Source organism: Neoarius graeffei, chromosome 3, assembly GCF_027579695.1.
Source record: "Neoarius graeffei isolate fNeoGra1 chromosome 3, fNeoGra1.pri, whole genome shotgun sequence".
Taxonomy (NCBI): Eukaryota; Metazoa; Chordata; class Actinopteri; order Siluriformes; family Ariidae; genus Neoarius; species Neoarius graeffei.
The window spans coordinates 4,359,554-4,379,760 of NC_083571.1; the positions used below are offsets into that span (position 1 = coordinate 4,359,554).

The 20,207-nt window shown below is 41.1% G+C and overlaps 1 protein-coding gene across 4 annotated transcripts in view; it reads right to left on the reverse strand.

Annotated features, from left to right (window-relative positions):
- itpk1a (inositol-tetrakisphosphate 1-kinase a) overlaps positions 1-20,207 on the reverse strand; it is a 77,090-nt gene that overhangs the window by 35,051 nt on the left and 21,832 nt on the right. For all 4 annotated transcript variants that reach the window (XM_060916286.1, XM_060916284.1, XM_060916285.1 and 1 more), the window contains one exon: positions 19,270-19,294. In XM_060916286.1, the coding sequence (XP_060772269.1) occupies positions 19,270-19,294 (25 nt within the window). The remainder of the gene's footprint in view (positions 1-19,269; positions 19,295-20,207) is intronic.

Here is a 20,207-nt window from a genome sequence, read left to right on the forward strand (position 1 = left end):
TTAGTTGAGTCATAAAATTAAGTGTAAACCCTTCAGTGATCATGACACAAAGAAAGTTCCTGGTGTTCAGAATCAGTTTACGCGCCTGCTGAAGTTTCTGAGCTCGAGATCATTTTTAAAATGACTTGTGTGTCGTAAACGTCTCTGTGGTTGCCAGATTTTTTTAGGGCTAGATTTCGAAACGCAAAAAAAAAACCATCAGGTGATAGAAAAACACACATGAAGGAGATATAGCATTTATTCTTCTGCTGTGTATAAACGGAATAGGATGTAATGTAAAGATGAGAGATCATTAACCAGAACATCAAGGGCGTAGGAGCTCATCTGGGTTGCCATCAAAACAACCATGATGACCAAAACATCAAACAGAAATGAAACGTGATGATGTGTGAGAGAGAGAGAGAGAGAGAGAGAGAGAGAGAGAGAGGACCAACCTCTATGACAAACTGTTTACAACAGGAACATCAGCAAAGGACTAAATTTTATTCCCTGAGCAAAGACCGACCCAAAACATCGATTAGAACTGAAATCAGATGATAAATCAGAGAGGAGATACAATTCTAATGAGAAGGACATGTCTGAAGTTGATCTGATTACTAATTTATTGGCAAAAATTTGACAATACCACAACCAAGTCTTGTGCAGAAGGTCGAGTTCTTTCAAATAAAACAATCGGAACTGAAATCCATTGAGAACTGAAGGAAGGAGGAGACACGATTTAACTGAAAATAAAGTTGTAAACAAATTATTTACAACAGGAAAATCAACAAAGGACTAAATTTAGTTCGCCAAGACAAGATCGACCCAAAACATCAATCAGAACTGGAATTGGATGAGAAATCAGAGAGGAGATACAATTCTAGTGAGAGGCCTGGAAAATTCTTTAAGTTAATTTGGCCCACGGGCGATTGCTCTAAAACAACGAGGGAGGCTCAGCCTCCTCTAAAAATGACGAACATCGTGTAGGATGAATTGCGCTAGGCTTATGTTATAGCCGACCTTATAACATTGCTATTTCAGATCCAGAATCATAGAAATATATGTGCTCAACCCAACTACAGTGCGAAATCATTCCCTTATAACTTTCCCCAGTTCGCCTAATGTGTGCGTGAGTTTTTCCCCCTCGTGACAGCGCGATGCAGCCCAGCCTCAGTGGACTTCAATGTCATTTAGGAGCTCTGCGCTTTTCAATATCAAAATGCAAGACGGTTATTGGACAAATACTGCGAAAACGCCCGCCCACGGACTCTCAGCCTCACGTGGGAGGGACATGGCAGTTTCCGCGAGGAGACTGGTGATTGGTGAAAGCGGCCGGATATTTTCTTTGATTGACAGCTGGTTTCAACTATAGACAGGCAGCGGTGAATTTCAGTTCAGTCCCATGCAGATTCGCAAGTGCTGTGGTGTATTGTAAGAGATCAGCTTACATTTCGATTTCATTCATTACATACGGTTTCTACCAGCTTTTTTAGTTTGTATATATTTTCATTGTAAATAAAGTGTAAATATAGTGTTGTCAAGTTTGCTATCTTAGTTCCAGAAATTTCGTTTATTTGAGTGACTGAACTTGAACTTGAGGGGGCTAGTCAGCTAGCAAGAAAGCTGCGCACGGATGCCAAGCATTGCTGATTTAATTTTGGCGAAGCCATTTGCCAGTCTTCCTTTCGAGGAAAAAATTAAAATTAAAGAGCAGGGTAGACCAACACCTCAAATTGACTTGGTGAAAAAGGTAGGGAATAATACTCGTTCCTTTCAGCTCTCCTGGTACGAGAAAGTGAATTGGCTAACAGCAAGTGACCCACATCAACAACAGTAAATAGGCTACTTTAGTAATATGTCATGGATGGACCAAAAATATAGAATCTATTTAAAATGTTTATGCTGAGTATATTATATTGGAATATATATTTCTCTGGATATGAATTAAACACAGCTACAATTTGGAAAACATTTTTAAACAAAAACACAGCCGAGAACATTTCACACTACAGACCTGGATTAAAAGTGAAGGGTTATCAAAATTGTCAATAAAACATTTCTCAGTCAAAATAAGTAAAATATAGGGAAAGTGTCATTGAATGAAATGTGTGGCCCCCAGCTCTATGTTTGGCTCCCCAAGGTCAGTGCTTGTGCCTATTCCAGAACACTCTGCTGTTACTGCTGAGGTTCCTGACAAAGAGCTGCTTTCAATAATGATCAACTTTTAAACAACATGCCACAATTTTAAAATATAAAAAGTTAAAATATACCCCTCCCCCCCCCAACACCACCATCATGTATATTGGACAGTAGGCTAATGGGCCAAAAGAACCTGTTATTTCACAGTTTGTGACGCTGCCAACAATCAGCCAGATCAGAGGCAAGAGTATGGGCAAAACTGATGTTTTTTCTTTTAAAATCTGGAAATATCGTAACCGACCAGCCTCCCCTGTTTGAAAGACTACCAGCCGCCACTGATTTGGCCTAATTAGTAACTCATTCGAAAAAAATTGACAAAACAACAACCGAGTTTTGTGTGCAGTGATGAGTTCTTTCAAACAAAAACTCAGAACGGAAATCCGTGGAGAACCGATGGAGGAGATACAATTTAACTGAATTGTGGACAACGGATGGATGACGGACGCCACGCCACGGCAGTCGGCCTTATGGTCAGATGTAATAAAAATACTAATATGTTGAAATATGAATGTGAAGATGGTGAGCGTTGAAATAAATCGAACAGGAGTTGAGTGTGTCTCTGAAAAATATCGCTGCATGAATCGTCATTATGATCACATTAATCCCTGGTTTTATTTAAAGGTTCTGACTGCAAAGTTGATTTCATCATCATCATCATCATCATATTTTCCCGCATGGCACGAGATCGGCCTTGGGGCGTGTCATTGGAACCGTTGTTCCAATAGACACTTGAAGTTCATTTTGTCCATCATCGCTTTCCTTGCTTGTTGCTGGTCCACTCCCAGAAGGTCTTCAACTTTTCTCCAAAGTCTATTTGAAGTGCGTCTGTCAAACAGAACTTGCTTTTGTATTGCGTCATTTTCCATATGGCAGACATGGGCCAAATACTTGAGGAACTGTAGATGACAAAACTCTTGAATTGGCTGTGAACTTGTAATTTCATATCGCTGTTGATTTGATATCTTGAATGCCCGGTTGAGTTGACCTTCAACTTGAGTTGCTGGATCTATTCCTTTCTTCTCTACTAGGGAATTCTGGGTAAAATGTTCTATTTCTATCACTGTTGGAGCTTCTAGATGTTTCTCTGCTGCACACACACACCGTGTATCCTGTGTGTAAATGTTTTGCTGAGATAAAAAAGTGTTCAGCGTTTTATGATTCCAGAGATCGCCGAAGCAAGTAAGCAACAATATAAAAAATAATTAAAAAATGTGACTAGGGTGTGTGGGGGGGTGTCTGTTTGACCTACTTTTAACCAAAACAAGTTGGCGTGGGCGAACATGGCGGACTCAGCTCTCCCTCCAGCGGGAAAGGAAAGCCTGCCTAGTGAGAGCAACTGCAAGATAGAGCAAAGTTAGAGAGATGACGTGTCATTTTTCTGTCCAGATAACTAAATCATTCAAGCTAGCGCTTGGCTATCTTCACCTTAGAACCCACGGGCTCAACTCCACGGTAGCGAGTATGGAGTTACTATACACCCAATGTTTTGATCTTACAGAGAAAGAAACGAGAACACAAAAGCAGCAGGAACAAAGAAAAGATCTAAATATTCGTCTATATATTTGTTTCACGGATCTATTCGCGAACGGCAACCACAAATTACACAAATCCCTGCAACTCAAAACTCTCCGAGGTCGAGACAGAGTCACGATGTTTGCTTGGTGGCGTCGCCATCTTGGTGTGACACAGTTCCATAGTTATGCTAATTAGTTCAAGCTCCTTGTTTCCGTCGGGCCATACTGTTTACCTCAAGAAGGATGGGAACGATCCTAAAATGGAGAAAAGCAACCCTCAGGACATCAAAATGATCACATCCTGTTCTTGCGAGGCAGAGGAAAATGTCACGCATAATAAAATAATTTAAAATTTCAGCTCACTTTGCAGTCAGCACCTTTAAGGGGAAAAAAAAGCACACAGAATAGCACTTGATCCAGCACGGACTTATTTTAAGTGTTTAAGGTGGTGTTTACATTAGACCGTATCCGTATCGTTTTCATTGCAGATGCACTGTCCGTGCACATTAAAACGCCGGAAAACGACTCCACAGGCAGAACAGTTTGAATCCGCCAGGGCCCACGTATTCAACCCAGTACGTATCTGATCCGGTGCTGTGTAAACAGTGAGGAACGAGGATACGCAGTGCTGAGCTCTAGCTGACGTCGTCATTGGACAACGTCACTGTGACATCCACCTTCCTGATTTGCTGGCGTTGGTCATGCCACGTTAGTCATGTGAATGAGCAATACAGGAAGTGTGTTGAGGAAGTCATTAAGTGAATGAGCAATACAGGAAGTGTGTTGGTTACCGTAGCACTAAATAGTCTTGTTGTAATCGCAAAAAACGGCCGTTCTGCGAGGTGAAGAGTGTACCAAACACTGTTAGATCCTTCTAGCATAAACACGAAGGCCATACACGGTGTAAAAAAGGCGTCATTGTAGTACCAGTACCGCCGACAACAGACTGGCATACTTCATTTTTTACAACGACATCCTTCCACTTGCAAGTGGTGAGTGACTTGCGCATGCCCGATATGCACTGGGATCATGTGACGTGCCGTCTAATTAGTCATGTGATTAGCGTATCCGTGTATTGGCCTTGCTGTGTGCACGGGGAACGGTTTTGTTGCGGGCACAGAAATTTTGTGTGTGTACGCGAATCGTTTTAAAAACGTTAATCTGATGATCCGTTGATTCGAAATAATGTAAACAGGGCCTTAATGTCGTGCTCTGACAGTCATTCGTGCGCAACTTAACAAAACTTAATAAATCAAGGCCCTGAAATCATACTGTCTGTGCTGGATGCAGGCGATTATTGATTATCAATTTTTATTAATTTGTTGTTTGCTTGAATTAATAAAATAGCCCGAGTTACAGTGTTCAGTAAAGAAACCACGTTCAGGAAGATGTTTTCCGACTTGGACACTGTTGGTCCTGCAGCTGCGCTGATCTGAGCGCAGTGAGTTCTCGGAGGATGTTGAACAATGCTGTCAGAGCGCTTGATTAAACAGGGATTAGGGCTTAGTGGACAGAAAGTGGAAGTCCTAGTGGTTTAAATAAATAGTTTTTGCAGAGCGCAGGAGATTCATCACTCACCCAGACGTGTGTAGGTTAACGCTCATCTGGAAGATGGAGCACTGCAGCATTAACACCGTCCCTCTGAGCTACACACCATGAGGAAATGATTCATACCTAACCTTCTGTGATGTCACGGTCTGACATTTAAGGATGACTGGAAATCAGACATGCTAAATGTTTATTAGTCGTAATGTAACGGCTTTTTAAAGCCTCACTTGCTGTAAACAGTGCAGAAACCATCTCCTGTAATCAGCCAGGTTCCTGTAACTGTCCTGATGGATTAGAACTGTGTCACTGTTATTAATATTCAGAGCATAAACAGTGTGTGTGTGTGAGATCTTTTAATACAAATTAAATCTTTATGACACATGAGATCATACCATGTTCTCCTGTGTAGTTACAATTCTTCTGGACACGTGATATACGATTCATACTGTACTGTACGTCAAGGTGAAGTTTGTCCAATCACTGCTTTTATCATGAGACTTTCAGGAGACACGGGACACCGAGGACATGTTTGTAAAAGATATGAAATAATGGCAAATTAAAAATGATCGCCGCAGACCTCAGCGTGTGTTTACAGCAGCTGCAACTCACAAGGATGCATCAGTGTGAATGAGTTTAATAACTTCCCAAAGACGAGTCCAATTTTGGCTCAGAGTCTGGTCTCAAGACCACTTGAGAAAGGTCTCGATCTCGTCTCGGAATTGACCGCATTTTTACTCGGTCTTGTCTTGGTTCTCAGACATCGAGGACTCGGGATTTTATTTCAAGACCGGTCAAGACCACAACTGTAGGGATTTCACTAAACTGCCTGTGTATTGTCTGATTGATTTGTTAACATTGTTACTGTGATTGGATGCAAAAACTTCCTGCTTCAAATGCAACCAATAACGTGACTTGTTGCTCATTTGAAATTTCTCTTCCTGTTAACAGCCATCACCCCACCCCTGCCCTGCCCTGCCCCCCTTCACACACACTGGTCTGGTTCTGGACTTGACTCAGTCTCGGTCTTGAGCCAGTCTTGCCCTGCCTTGGTCCTGGTCTTGACTCGGTCTCGCCCTTCCTTGGTCCTGGTCTTGACTCAGTCTCGCTCTACCTTGGTCCTGGTCTTGCCCTGCCTTGGTCCTGGTCTTGACTCTGTCTCACTCTGCCTTGGTCCTGGTCTTGACTCTGTCTCACTCTGCCTTGGTCCTGGTCTTGACTCTGTCTCACTCTGCCTTGGTCCTGGTCTTGACTCTGTCTCACTCTGCCTTGGTCCTGGTCTTGACTCTGTCTCGCTCTGCCTTGGTCCTGGTCTTGCCCTGCCTTGGTCCTGGTCTTGACTCTGTCTCACTCTACCTTGGTCCTGGTCTTGACTTGGTCTCACCCTACCTTGGTCCTGGTCTTGCCCTGCCTTGGTCCTGGTCTTGACTCTGTCTCACTCTGCCTTTGTCCTGGTCTTGACTCAGTCTCACCCTACCTTGGTCCTGGTCTTGACTCAACACTACAGACAGCAGAATGTGGATAGTTTAAAGTGATTAACCACGAGATTCTGAAATTACGGGGTTATGAAATATTATGGGGCGGCTCGGTGGTGTCGTGGTTAGTGGATACCTCTCATCCATAGTCCGCTGGAATAGGCTCCAGCTCGCCTGTGACCCTGCACAGGATAAGCGGGTACGGATAATGGATGGATGGATGAAATGTCATCAATTAATACAAGATGTTCTAGATGAAAAAAAAATTAAGCAGACTTTAGCTTAAAAAACATGTTCAAGTTGTAACGTCAGTCCAGTGGGCCATTTCCCCAGGTGTGGCCATACTGGATTAGCCAGATACATTGGATGGATGTATTAGGAGGTGAAAATGACGGCGGCGCTGTGTGACGTAGGATTCCGCATGACAGCATACCGTGTCATGCATCAAACAGATGAAAGATAAGCAGGTAAATGTAAATTTTTAAATAAACAGACAATAAACTAGCCACTACTTTATTTTGATTCCTTTTCTAATACTGCATTAGCATAATTTTTGTGAAGAAATGCAAACAAATTAACCGAGAAGTCACACTAGACCATAATATTACACTATAGTTAAGTTGTCACAACAAAAGGACTTTCAGGCGCGCTCTGAAGTGACTTACACACTTGCCGCGAATAACACACATCTGCACAGGATTAAGGCGCAATCAGCACGACTATATTAGGACTCAGAATGCAGATTTACTTTGCGAAGTATTGCATTGTTGTGACACATTACCAAACCTTTTTTCCTGACTGATTTCCTGGTTCCTGTTTCTCATTTTTGACCCTGCTTCTGTCTACGATATTGTGTTTATGCCTCGACCTTTAGCCTGTTTTACCGTTCACAATATCTGCCTGCTGATTTGGACCATTTGCTTGTTTGCACTTTTCTTTATACAACCCCAATTCCAAAAAAGTTGGGACAAAGTACAAATTGTAAATAAAAACGGAATGCAATGATGTGGAAGTTTCAAAATTCCATATTTTATTCAGAATAGAACATAGATGACATATCAAATGTTTAAACTAAGAAAATGTATCATTTAAAGAGAAAAATTAGGTGATTTTAAATTTCATGACAACAACACATCTCAAAAAAGTTGGGACAAGGCCATGTTTCCCACTGTGAGACATCCCCTTTTCTCTTTACAACAGTCTGTAAACGTCTGGGGACTGAGGAGACAAGTTGCTCAAGTTTAGGGATAGGAATGTTAACCCATTCTTGTCTAATGTAGGATTCTAGTTGCTCAACTGTCTTAGGTCTTTTTTGTCGTATCTTCCGTTTTATGATGCGCCAAATGTTTTCTATGGGTGAAAGATCTGGACTGCAGGCTGGCCAGTTCAGTACCCGGACCCTTCTTCTACACAGCCATGATGCTGTAATTGATGCAGTATGTGATTTGGCATTGTCATGTTGGAAAATGCAAGGTCTTCCCTGAAAGAGACGTCGTCTGGATGGGAGCATATGTTGCTCTAGAACCTGGATATACCTTTCAGCATTGATGGTGTCTTTCCAGATGTGTAAGCTGCCCATGCCACACGCACTAATGCAACCCCATACCATCAGAGATGCAGGCTTCTGAACTGAGCGCTGATAACAACTCGGGTCGTCCTTCTCCTCTTTAGTCCGAATGACACGGCGTCCCTGATTTCCATAAAGAACTTCACATTTTGATTCGTCTGACCACAGAACAGTTTTCCACTTTGCCACAGTCCATTTTAAATGAGCCTTGGCCCAGAGAAGACGTCTGCGCTTCTGGATCATGTTTAGATATGGCTTCTTCTTTGAACTATAGAGTTTTAACTGGCAACGGCGGATGGCTCGGTGAACTGTGTTCACAGATAATGTTCTCTGGAAATATTCCTGAGCCCATTTTGTGATTTCCAATGCAGAAGCATGCCTGTATGTGATGCAGTGCCATCTAAGGGCCCGAAGATCACGGGCACCCAGTATGGTTTTCCGGCCTTGACCCTTACGCACAGAGATTCTTCCAGATTCTCTGAATCTTTTGATGATATTATGCACTGTAGATGATGATATGTTCAAACTCTTTGCAATTTTACACTGTCGAACTCCTTTCTGATATTGCTCCACTATTTGTCGGCGCAGAATTAGGGGGATTGGTGATCCTCTTCCCATCTTTACTTCTGAGAGCCGCTGCCACTCCAAGATGCTCTTTTTATACCCAGTCATGTTAATGACCTATTGCCAATTGACCTAATGAGTTGCAATTTGGTCCTCCAGCTGTTCCTTTTTTGTATCTTTAACTTTTCCAGCCTCTTATTGCCCCTGTCCCAACTTTTTTGAGATGTGTTGCTGTCATGAAATTTCAAATGAGCCAATATTTGGCATGAAATTTCAAAATGTCTCACTTTCGACATCTGATATGTTGTCTATGTTCTATTGTGAATACAATATCAGTTTTTGAGATTTGTAAATTATTGCATTCCGTTTTTATTTACAATTTGTACTTTGTCCCAACTTTTTTGGAATCAGGGTTGTAATAAAGATCTTTTGCACTCACATCTGTCTCCAACCCTCCCAGATAGAATACTTCACCCTGCTGACACGAGTACAGCATGTACTTGTACACCTCTGCTGTGCTTACGGTAAATGACATCATGCACAATGGAGTTATGGCGGCCTCTCGGACAAAAAATAGTCCCGTCTATTTTCATAACTTTCGTGGTTATATTGTAAAGAACAAATTCAACATGCAGCTTTTTTTTTATAAAGGACCGCCATAAAGATTGACTTTTAGCTCAATTTGTTTATTTACAAGATATTTCCTTTAAATATTATATACGGGATATTTTTAAAATAAGCACACACACACAAAGGCAGTACTGAGCTCAGCATGTTAAACACTAGGATTATTTAAGTATTCACTGTTAGAATGGAAAATGCTATTTTGGTATCGACGTGGCCTTTCTGTGCTCTTTCCCCTCACAGTAAAGGTTAATTTATGTTTTTTTCCCATCACTGAGCTGTAGAGCAAAAATCGGACCAAACCCTCATCACTATAAAAACATAATTAGACATACATATAGTACAACATGCATGTACTATTAATATAAATACTGTATATATATATATATATATATATATATACACACACTACCGTTCAAAAGTTTGGGGTCACCCAGACAATTTTGTGTTTTCCATGAAAAGTCACACTTTTATTTCCCACCATAAGTTGTAAAATGAATAGAAAATATAGTCGAGACATTTTTCTGGCCATTTTGAGCATTTAATCGACCCCACAAATGTGATGCTCCAGAAACTCAATCTGCTCAAAGGAAGGTCAGTTTTATAGCTTCTCTAAAGAGCTCAACTGTTTTCAGCTGTGCTAACATGATTGTACAAGGGTTTTCTAATCATCCATTAGCCTTCTGAGGCAATGAGCAAACACATTGTACCATTAGAACACTGGAGTGAGAGTTGCTGGAAATGGGCCTCTATACACCTATGGAGATATTGCACCAAAAACCAGACATTTGCAGCTAGAATAGTCATTTAGCACATTAGCAATGTATAGAGTGGATTTCTGATTAGTTTAAAGTGATCTTCATTGAAAAGAACAGTGCTTTTCTTTCAAAAATAAGGACATTTCAAAGTGACCCCAAACTTTTGAACAGTAGTGTGTATATAGCGGTGGCTACAATTATCGACACCTGAACAATCTTTTGGCCGTTGCAAAAGTAGAAAAGACTTTCAGTATGTAAATTGTGCATGAATAATTACTCAAACTTCCACTGGAAAAAAAATGAGTTGATTCCCGATTACTTAGCGTATCAGATCATGTGACACTGTTCCACGCAGATAATTATTTATAAATAAATAATCAGTATGTGGTATTAAGTTAACAAAACATAGTTTTTATTTAAATTGTGTTTTCCATAGACTTATATTTAGTCCAAAATATCTTTTATATAAATATATGGATGTCGGTGTTTACGTAAATGAGGAAGTAATTCTAATGTTCGTAAACAAATGAACTGATAATGTTTAACCTGCGTCAGAAAATCTTTTTGTTCCACTTTCTCAGTATTTTCGTAGATCATATTTTGTTCATCATTCGTTGTTGTTTGTATTAATTTCTAGTTTTGTCGTTTACCAATAAATGTCAACAGGAAATTGAGATTGTAACCACATGAACATCCAGGTCAAAGGTCGCTCGTCATTCCTTGAATCAAAATATAAAATATGTCTCCTGATATTGTAATATATGGTAGAGATTTACAACAAACTGAAAAATACAGTGCAAAAAATCATATAAATACAACCCCGATTCCAAAAAAGTTGGGACAAAGTACAAATTGTAAATAAAAACGGAATGCAATAATTTACAAATCTCAAAAACTGATATTGTATTCACAATAGAACATAGACAACATATCAAATGTCGAAAGTGAGACATTTTGAAATTTCATGACAAATATTGGCTCATTTGAAATTTCATGACAGCAACACATCTCAAAAAAGTTGGGACAGGGGCAATAAGAGGCTGGAAAAGTTAAGGTACAAAAAAGGAACAGCTGGAGGACCAAATTGCAACTCATTAGGTCAATTGGCAATAGGTCATTAACATGACTGGGTATAAAAAGAGCATCTTGGAGTGGCAGCGGCTCTCAGAAGTAAAGATGGGAAGAGGATCACCAATCCCCCTAATTCTGCGCCGACAAATAGTGGAGCAATATCAGAAAGGAGTTCGACAGTGTAAAATTGCAAAGAGTTTGAACATATCATCATCTACAGTGCATAATATCATCAAAAGATTCAGAGAATCTGGAAGAATCTCTGTGCGTAAGGGTCAAGTCTGGAAAACCATACTGGGTGCCCGTGATCTTCGGGCCCTTAGACGGCACTGCATCACATACAGGCATGCTTCTGTATTGGAAATCACAAAATGGGCTCAGGAATATTTCCAGAGAACATTATCTGTGAACACAATTCACTGTGCCATCCGCCGTTGCCAGCTAAAACTCTATAGTTCAAAGAAGAAGCCATATCTAAACACGATCCAGAAGCGCAGACGTCTTCTCTGAGCCAAGGCTCATTTAAAATGGACTGTGGCAAAGTGGAAAACTGTTCTGTGGTCAGACGAATCAAAATTTGAAGTTCTTTATGGAAATCAGGGACGCCGTGTCATTCGGACTAAAGAGGAGAAGGACGACCCGAGTTGTTATCAGCGCTCAGTTCAGAAGCCTGCATCTCTGATGGTATGGGGTTGCATTAGTGCGTGTGGCATGGGCAGCTTACACATCTGGAAAGACACCATCAGTGCTGAAAGGTATATCCAGGTTCTAGAGCAACATATGCTCCCATCCAGACGACGTCTCTTTCAGGGAAGACCTTGCATTTTCCAACATGACAATGCCAAACCACATACTGCATCAATTACAGCATCATGGCTGCGTAGAAGAAGGGTCCGGGTACTGAACTGGCCAGCCTGCAGTCCAGATCTTTCACCCATAGAAAACATTTGGCGCATCGTAAAACGGAAGATACGACAAAAAAGACCTAAGACAGTTGAGCAACTAGAATCCTACATTAGACAAGAATGGGTTAACATTCCTATCCCTAAACTTGAGCAACTTGTCTCCTCAGTCCCCAGACGTTTACAGACTGTTGTAAAGAGAAAAGGGGATGTCTCACAGTGGGAAACATGGCCTTGTCCCAACTTTTTTGAGATGTGGTGTTGTCATGAAATTTAAAATCACCTAATTTTTCTCTTTAAATGATACATTTTCTCAGTTTAAACATTTGATATGTCATCTATGTTCTATTCTGAATAAAATATGGAATTTTGAAACTTCCACATCATTGCATTCCGTTTTTATTTACAATTTGTACTTTGTCCCAACTTTTTTGGAATCGGGGTTGTATATATTTTTATCCTTATCTTTGTCTGATCTATTCTTTGGCTGCTGTGATAAGTGAATTTCCCCTTTGGGGATTAAATAAAGTTTTATCTTATCTTATATGCTAGGAATTTAATTCTATTTATTGCAATCGGATTACAAATACTCTATAAACATTCCATTCTGTTATGAATCAGAAAAAAAATTATTATATACCATGGCACTTTTATTTTTTTTAAAGTACTTCATCTACTTCAACAATGTTACACAAAGATCGATCCATAACAGTTGTAAATGTCGCTTAATTCCACAGGGTGTCGATAATGGTGGACACCGGTGAAAGTGATCACTATTATCGACACCTCACGTGAGTGACTTCTCAAAGGTGCATTTAGATACAAAATGGCGGCTGTCAAATGAAAGAGTAAGAAACAAAGTAGGTCTCGACGAGGAGATCATGAAATATCGGTGAATTTGATCAGTAAAAACATGTCCATGATCTTTCCACCATGCTTACCTGCGATGATAACGTCCGGGTTTTCCGAAAAATTGCTGAAAAAGTTCCATCTCGGGTAACAAGCTGCGTCATCAGACGACAAGATCAAAGGGTGAGGGGGCGGGTCTTCCAGTTGATTAATTAGCCAATAATAACTGTTGGAACTGAAACTCAGCTTTGTAAAATTGTTTTTATTGGCAAATCTGAAAAGGTGTCGATAATTATGGACTGTTGATAATAGTAACCGATGGTCTATATATTATTTTCTGGAAAGTTTTACATTGAATGTAGAGACTGGATGTGTGCATCAGGACAAGGATCTGACAAGACGTGTAAAAATATAAATAAAATACAGACGAAACAAAATATAATGTAATCTGCAGTTTTTATGCAGAATTTGAAAGTCATTGAGTATGAAGCTTGGGGCAAAGTTACCAGGTTTCACACTGCAATAAAATTAAAATCTTCGAAAGTGAAAATATCTTTAATCTAGTCAAATTTAATTAAGAAGAAAATATAAAGTTGAGTAGTTAGTAAAAATAGTAAAATATGTTGCAAAATAGCCTTTTTAATCTTATACTGGGTTTATTGTAATATTTTAATCAGAATGCTCCACCATTTAGATTCAATTCAATATATTTTAATTTTTGATGGATTGTTGTTGTTGTTTTCTGTTTTTCTGAATGCAGCAAAATTTCCATCCCAACTCCATCCATCCCACACAACAGACCTGAAACTAGTGCAAAATGTTCAGGATCAGGATCAGAATCAGGGACACTCAGTGTTTGTGCGGGAAAAAAGTTCACAGTGTTGCACACGCGTTTCACTTATTCTACCAACAGAAAGAAAAAACCCGAGAAATACTCGACTGATGCTAGAAATATTAAACCACATAGATGTGATATTCTGATATTTCTATGAATAAACATTCTTATAATCTAGGAAACAAATGTTTTTATACTGTATTCAATCGCACATTCTTAGCAAAGAAAGGTTACTCCAGCTTCCTTTCAGTTTGGCATAAAAACTTTCATGGGCACAAACCAGAGATCCCTTAAAGTTTCTTGATTCAACCTTTTATCTCAGTGGGACATTTTCAGATTCACTGATTTAAACTCAAATTGTTCATCAATACTCACACGAGGAAAGTTTCTCATATTCAGAGTCGGGTTATGCACGTGTAGCAGGTGGAATTGCGTTTTACTCCGCAGTTCCCCTGGGATCTGCCTGGACTGGAGGAACAGGTTTACTTAAATTATGGGGCGGGCTTTTATTTGGTTATAATTAGACTGGACTGAGTCCTTGGTAGCCCTGTTGCTTCCTTCTGCGGCACTTCTGACAGTCCGGGGGTTGAGTTGGTGGCGTGGGGTACGCATTAGCTGGTGCTCCTCGCTACAAACGAGTGTTATGCTCACGTTGTTTTTCCTGCCATGATTGCTCGTAGTTTAACTTGTTGCTGTTGCTGGGGCATTTAAGTCATTACGGGCTGAAGCATTTGCGAGGTAGGTTAATTGATTTTATTATCATGTACCGTCAGTATTTCATACTCGTAGGCTTGGGTTAAACTGTGTTTTTATTATTTTGGCTTCACTACGGAGATTTTCTTGCGCCATCATTGGTTCAGAGCAAGACCAAATATGCAGCATTCAATCACTCGGTATGTGTATATATAACATACGGATGTTTGTAACATTCCGTGTCAGTATAGTAGTATTAGTGATAATCGGTTTGTACTCAATGTTTATAGGGCGGGCAGTGGCCAGCGTCGAGGGCAACTCCACGCCACCCGAGGCTGCTGTTTTGTTGGGGTTGGACTGTAGCCCCATTTTGTTTGCTGCCTCTTATTGATGTGGATGGGTCGTATTGCCCCTTGAGTTCTACCGATGCCAGAAGACTGTCTGTCACGCATGTTTTGATTTAATGGCTGTATGAGATCGCATGTAATAATGTTTGTTCTTTTTTTGCTTGTCTTGTTTGTTTGGTATATTGGTGCGTGAGTGCACATTTGTGTATATGGGTGTGTGTGTGAGTGCTTGTGGTTGACTGACAGTCGTTCGCCTTATTCTTTCAATCATGGCGGCTGCACCCCTACGGCGGGCTGGAGTGTCTTTGCAAGCAGCTTCGCCATAGTTAAGCTAAGTAGTTTGTACTGTGCCAGTTAGTTTTGTATTGACATATTGTATGCACGGTGTTAAATCCTGTGTCTTAAGCTCTTTTTCTCTTTTATATTTTTGGACAGGTGTGGTTGGGCCTAGGCAACCGGCAGGCAGATCTTGTGGTGGTGGACCCCTTTTCACTTTTCTTGCTGTGTCGCATGACGGGTGTTTATTTTATTCTTTTTGTGTTTATTTCTTTTGTGAGTGGTGTGTATTCCGGGACTCCTTTTTCTTCTGCCCTGATAAGCCTCAGCCCCGCCCCCAATTACCTTCTAACCTTTGCACAGGCTTTCGATAAGCAGTGTAGCTACCTGTTTTGTATGTAGGTGGGTGTTGCAGCCGCCCTGAGTAATGTTCTTTTGCTTTTTTTGTATTGTATTTGGTAAAGGGGTAGAGAATCCCAATTGTGTTTCTGTGGATTACCACAGTTTTCCAAGATTTTAAGTGCATGTGTGTTTGAATTTAAAAACTGATTGAAAAGAATTAATAAATTGTTTTTTGTGGAACTCGCGTCTCTTCCTTGAAGTGTGAACGAACCTGGGTGTCTGTTGAAGTAAAAAGGGGTTAGTAGTTGGCCTGAGGTGAATTCCCCTCAGGTGGCGTAGTCGACTATTACAAATTACCTGGCCTCTGCTACACACATAACGCACTTAAGCTGTTTTTTTGAGCTCCCTGTTCAAATTATTATTGCTAGATTTTTCTCGTGTAAAGCTCTCGGGTAAAGCACCTATTTTTCAGGCGTGTCTTGATCACTGCTATGAAAAACAAGCACTTTCATTGAAGTGAGCGGGGGAAAAAAACGAGGATAGAAAATGCGGACTGACTGAGCGAATTCTTGTTACGTCAGCACTGAAAGTGTCACGTCTCTGGCAGGATTGTAGCACTCAATTTGACTCGTACCCTAATTTTAAGGACTCGTGACTTGGACTTGAGCACTGATGACTCGGACTCGTGCATTAACTGCATTCGGACTCGTAAATTGGAGACGAGGACTCGGATTTTTCTTTATTTTTTTGTAGCATCCCATAATAATTTGCCATAAGATATTTATATCTACATTAATTTTTGTACTAATTTCGTGCAAGAGTGTCACACTTGTGCACCTTGGTGTGTGCATCAGACAGACTCTCAGGCGCGCTCCGGACAGCACACGTGCCAAGCAGACTCTCGCGCATGCTGTAAACGACTCGCACCTGCACAGGATTAAGGCGCAATCAGTGCGCCAATATAAAAACTGTGAAAACACACTTACTTTGCGAAGTATTGAGTCACGTTGCTGATACCTTACCGAGCCTTATTTCCTTGTTTAGTTTCCTGATCCCTGATTTCCTGTTTCTCGTCTTTGATCCTGCCGAGTCTACGATAGCCTAAATATATTACGTTCATTATGTCTTCTTCTTAAATCAAAATAATTAGTTTTCTTTTGTTTCAGACATGTAAAAGCTTTTTACCTTTACCTGACATGTTTCGACGGTGTAACTTCCGTCTTCATCAGAGGGTCACCCGGATGTTGGTGTGTGACGTGCCTTTATAATCAGCTGATGTTACGGAGGCGTGACCTCCCTGTCAATATTGACAGGTCGGTCACGCCTCCCGCTGTCAGTGTTGCCCCCTCAGGACGGCGCTCCAGGTGTGGGAGAGCATGTACGCCCCCTCATCCCTGTTTATTGTTCTTGGGCTACGCTTTCTGATTTCTATTGACTCCTTAATCCAACGGTGGTATCTGTTGTTCTCTTGCTGTATGATCTGAGCATTGTCCCAGTCCATTATATGATTTTCCCTTCTGCAGTGGTCCGTTATTGCTGATTTCAGGTTCTCTTGCATAGCTTTTTCTTTTATTGCTCTTGTTTGTCTCTGTTCTGTTTCTTTTTCACATTCCTTTTTATGTTCCTTTTTTCGTATGCTAAAACTCCTTCCTGTCTCCCCACAGAACGCGCAACAGAAGAACAACACATACGGCAAGCTCTGATCACATGTCAATATCCACCATGGGCCATACACAAAGGCGCACAACAAGTGAAAACAAAAGAAAAGACGCAGGAAAAAGGAAGAAAACAGACAACCCAAAAACAGGAAAGTAAAGCAGTAGTGACTCTACCGTATGTCAGAGGAGTTACAGAACAAATCCAAAGAGCCATGAAAAAACACAACATACAAACACCCGTGAAACCACACACCAAACTACGACAGCTACTAGTTCACCCTAAGGACAAAATCGACCAACACAGTAAATGTAATGTCATATATGAAATACCATGCCTGTCATGCAATAAAACCTACATTGGGGAGACAGGAAGGAGTTTTAGCATACGAAAAAAGGAACATAAAAAGGAATGTGAAAAAGAAACAGAACAGAGACAAACAAGAGCAATAAAAGAAAAAGCTATGCAAGAGAACCTCAAATCAGCAATAACGGACCACTGCAGAAGGGAAAATCATATAATGGACTGGGACAATGCTCAGATCATACAGCAAGAGAACAACAGATACCACCGTTGGATTAAGGAGTCAATAGAAATCAGAAAGCGTAGCCCAAGAACAATAAACAGGGATAAGGGGGCGTACATGCTCTCCCACACCTGGAGCGCCGTCCTGAGGGGGCAACACTGACAGCGGGAGGCGTGACCGACCTGTCAATATTGACAGGGAGGTCACGCCTCCGTAACATCAGCTGATTATAAAGGCATGTCACACACCAACATCCGGGTGACCCTCTGATGAAGACGGAAGTTACACCGTCGAAACATGTCAGGTAAAGGAAAAAAGCTGTTACATGTCTGAAACAAAAGAAATCTAATTATTTTGATCTACAATAGCCTGTTTGTGCCTCGCTTGACCTGTTGCCTGTTTCACCGTTTTACGATTTTGCCTGCCGTTCTGGATTGTCTACCGTCTTCACTTGTATTAATAAACACACCTTCTGCACTTCCATCCGTCTCCTAACCATCTCGGACAGAATACTTCACACTCCCTGATAAAGAGAAGCACATTCACCTGTTCAGGAACGAACTAATGTTAATGGCGCTGAAACAGACACCGTCGCATGGTGCAGTTGGAGTCTTGGATTGACTCAGATCAATAGTGGACTCGACTCGAAATTTTTTTTAATGATTCAGACTTGAACACTGGGGACTCGAGGTTTAGTGACTTGACTACAACACTGGTCTCTGGACGGCGCTTCCCAGAGCCTACAAACATGGCCACCATGGACTACAACACCCAAGCAACCCAGACTCTCTCACGTTCACCACATTCCTCATCACACACACCTGTTTAATGCTTCACACAATCACAGCTCATGGTATAAAAGGAAAGTTCACACACTTGTTTGTGAGGTTTCGTTCAGTGTATTCTTGCCGAACATTGCCGAGCCTTGCACTTTGTGATTCGATGCTTTGGATTTTGTCCATGTATTGTTGCTCGCTGATCGCCTGACTCTTTATAAATAAATATCTTTACTCTGCATTTGTATCCAGCACCAAATTTTCCAGCCTCTGCTGTCATCTGCGATACGATGCAAGTTATAGTTTCGAATGACATAATAAGAAACAAATGAATGTGAGGCAAAGATTTAAAGCAACATCTAATAGTAGTTGTGTAATATATTACAAATAAATTAAGGAAGCCACACCCACAAAAAAACAATACAAGAAGTGACACAAGGGACTCGCTAGTGTGAACTACACTTGAGTCAATATCACGGGTCAGAATCACACGTAGCAGAGACACGCCTCTGTTTTTACTTAAACTCCGCCCCTGTGTGTAACTCTTTTGTCTGGGGTCTGAATGCTGATGTGATACAGATTATAGTGAATATAATTTCTTATTACTGTGTAGAACATGGCACCTGAAGCTCCACCTTTCTCCCACTCAGCGTCCTATAATTCCGAACCCTAACCTTCCCATTTGCTCCTCGGGACCATGTTTCCGCACCACAACCCAGACATTAAGAGGTGTTTGAGGTTAAAGAGGTATTATGGATAAAGGGTACTTACCTGAACCATCTCAATGCCCCGCTTTCTGAAAAAAAACACACACACAAAGGGAAAAAAACTAGTTAGTGTTCACAGGAAATCTGGATGTTTGTACTCTTACTGTAACCCGATAACATGGTGTTTCTCAGAGTTTCAGTGAGATCTCAGAGCAGAACTTCTTTAAACAGCGCAACTTGAGTATTTAAAGAACCCTTGTTTGGTTTAGCCCTTCCTAACACAACACCTGGAAAACATCTGCTACATAATAATAATAATAATAATAATAATAATAATCTCATCTCATTATCTGTAGCCGCTTTATCCTGTTCTACAGGGTCGCAGGCGAGCTGGATCCTATCCCAGCTGACTACGGGTGAAAGGCGGGGTACACCCTGGACAAGTCGCCAGGTCATCACAGGGCTGACACATAGACACAGACAACCATTCACACTCACATTCACACCTACGCTCAATTTAGAGTCACCAGTTAACCTAACCTGCATGTCTTTGGACTGTGGGGGAAACCGGAGCACCCGGAGGAAACCCACGCGGACACGGGGAGAACATGCAAACTCCGCACAGAAAGGCCCTCGCCGGTCACGGGGCTCGAACCTGGACCTTCTTGCTGTGAGGCAACAGCGCTAACCACTACACCACCGTGCGGCCTAATAATAATAATAATAATGTTTTATTTATTTAGTCACTTTTCATACAGGGACTAAAACTCAAAGTGTTTTATATTAAAGGATGAGACATATCAATATACTTTAAGTGGACTGTTTGTCTGTTTGTTGCTGGGCAGCACGGTGGTGTAGTGGTTAGCACTGTCACCTCACAGCAAGAAGGTTCTGGGTTTGAGCCCAGCGGCCAACGGGGGCCTTTCTGTGTGGAGTTTGCACACATACCCCCTTCACACACACTTGTCTGGTTCTGGTCTTGACTCTGTCTCACCCTGTCTT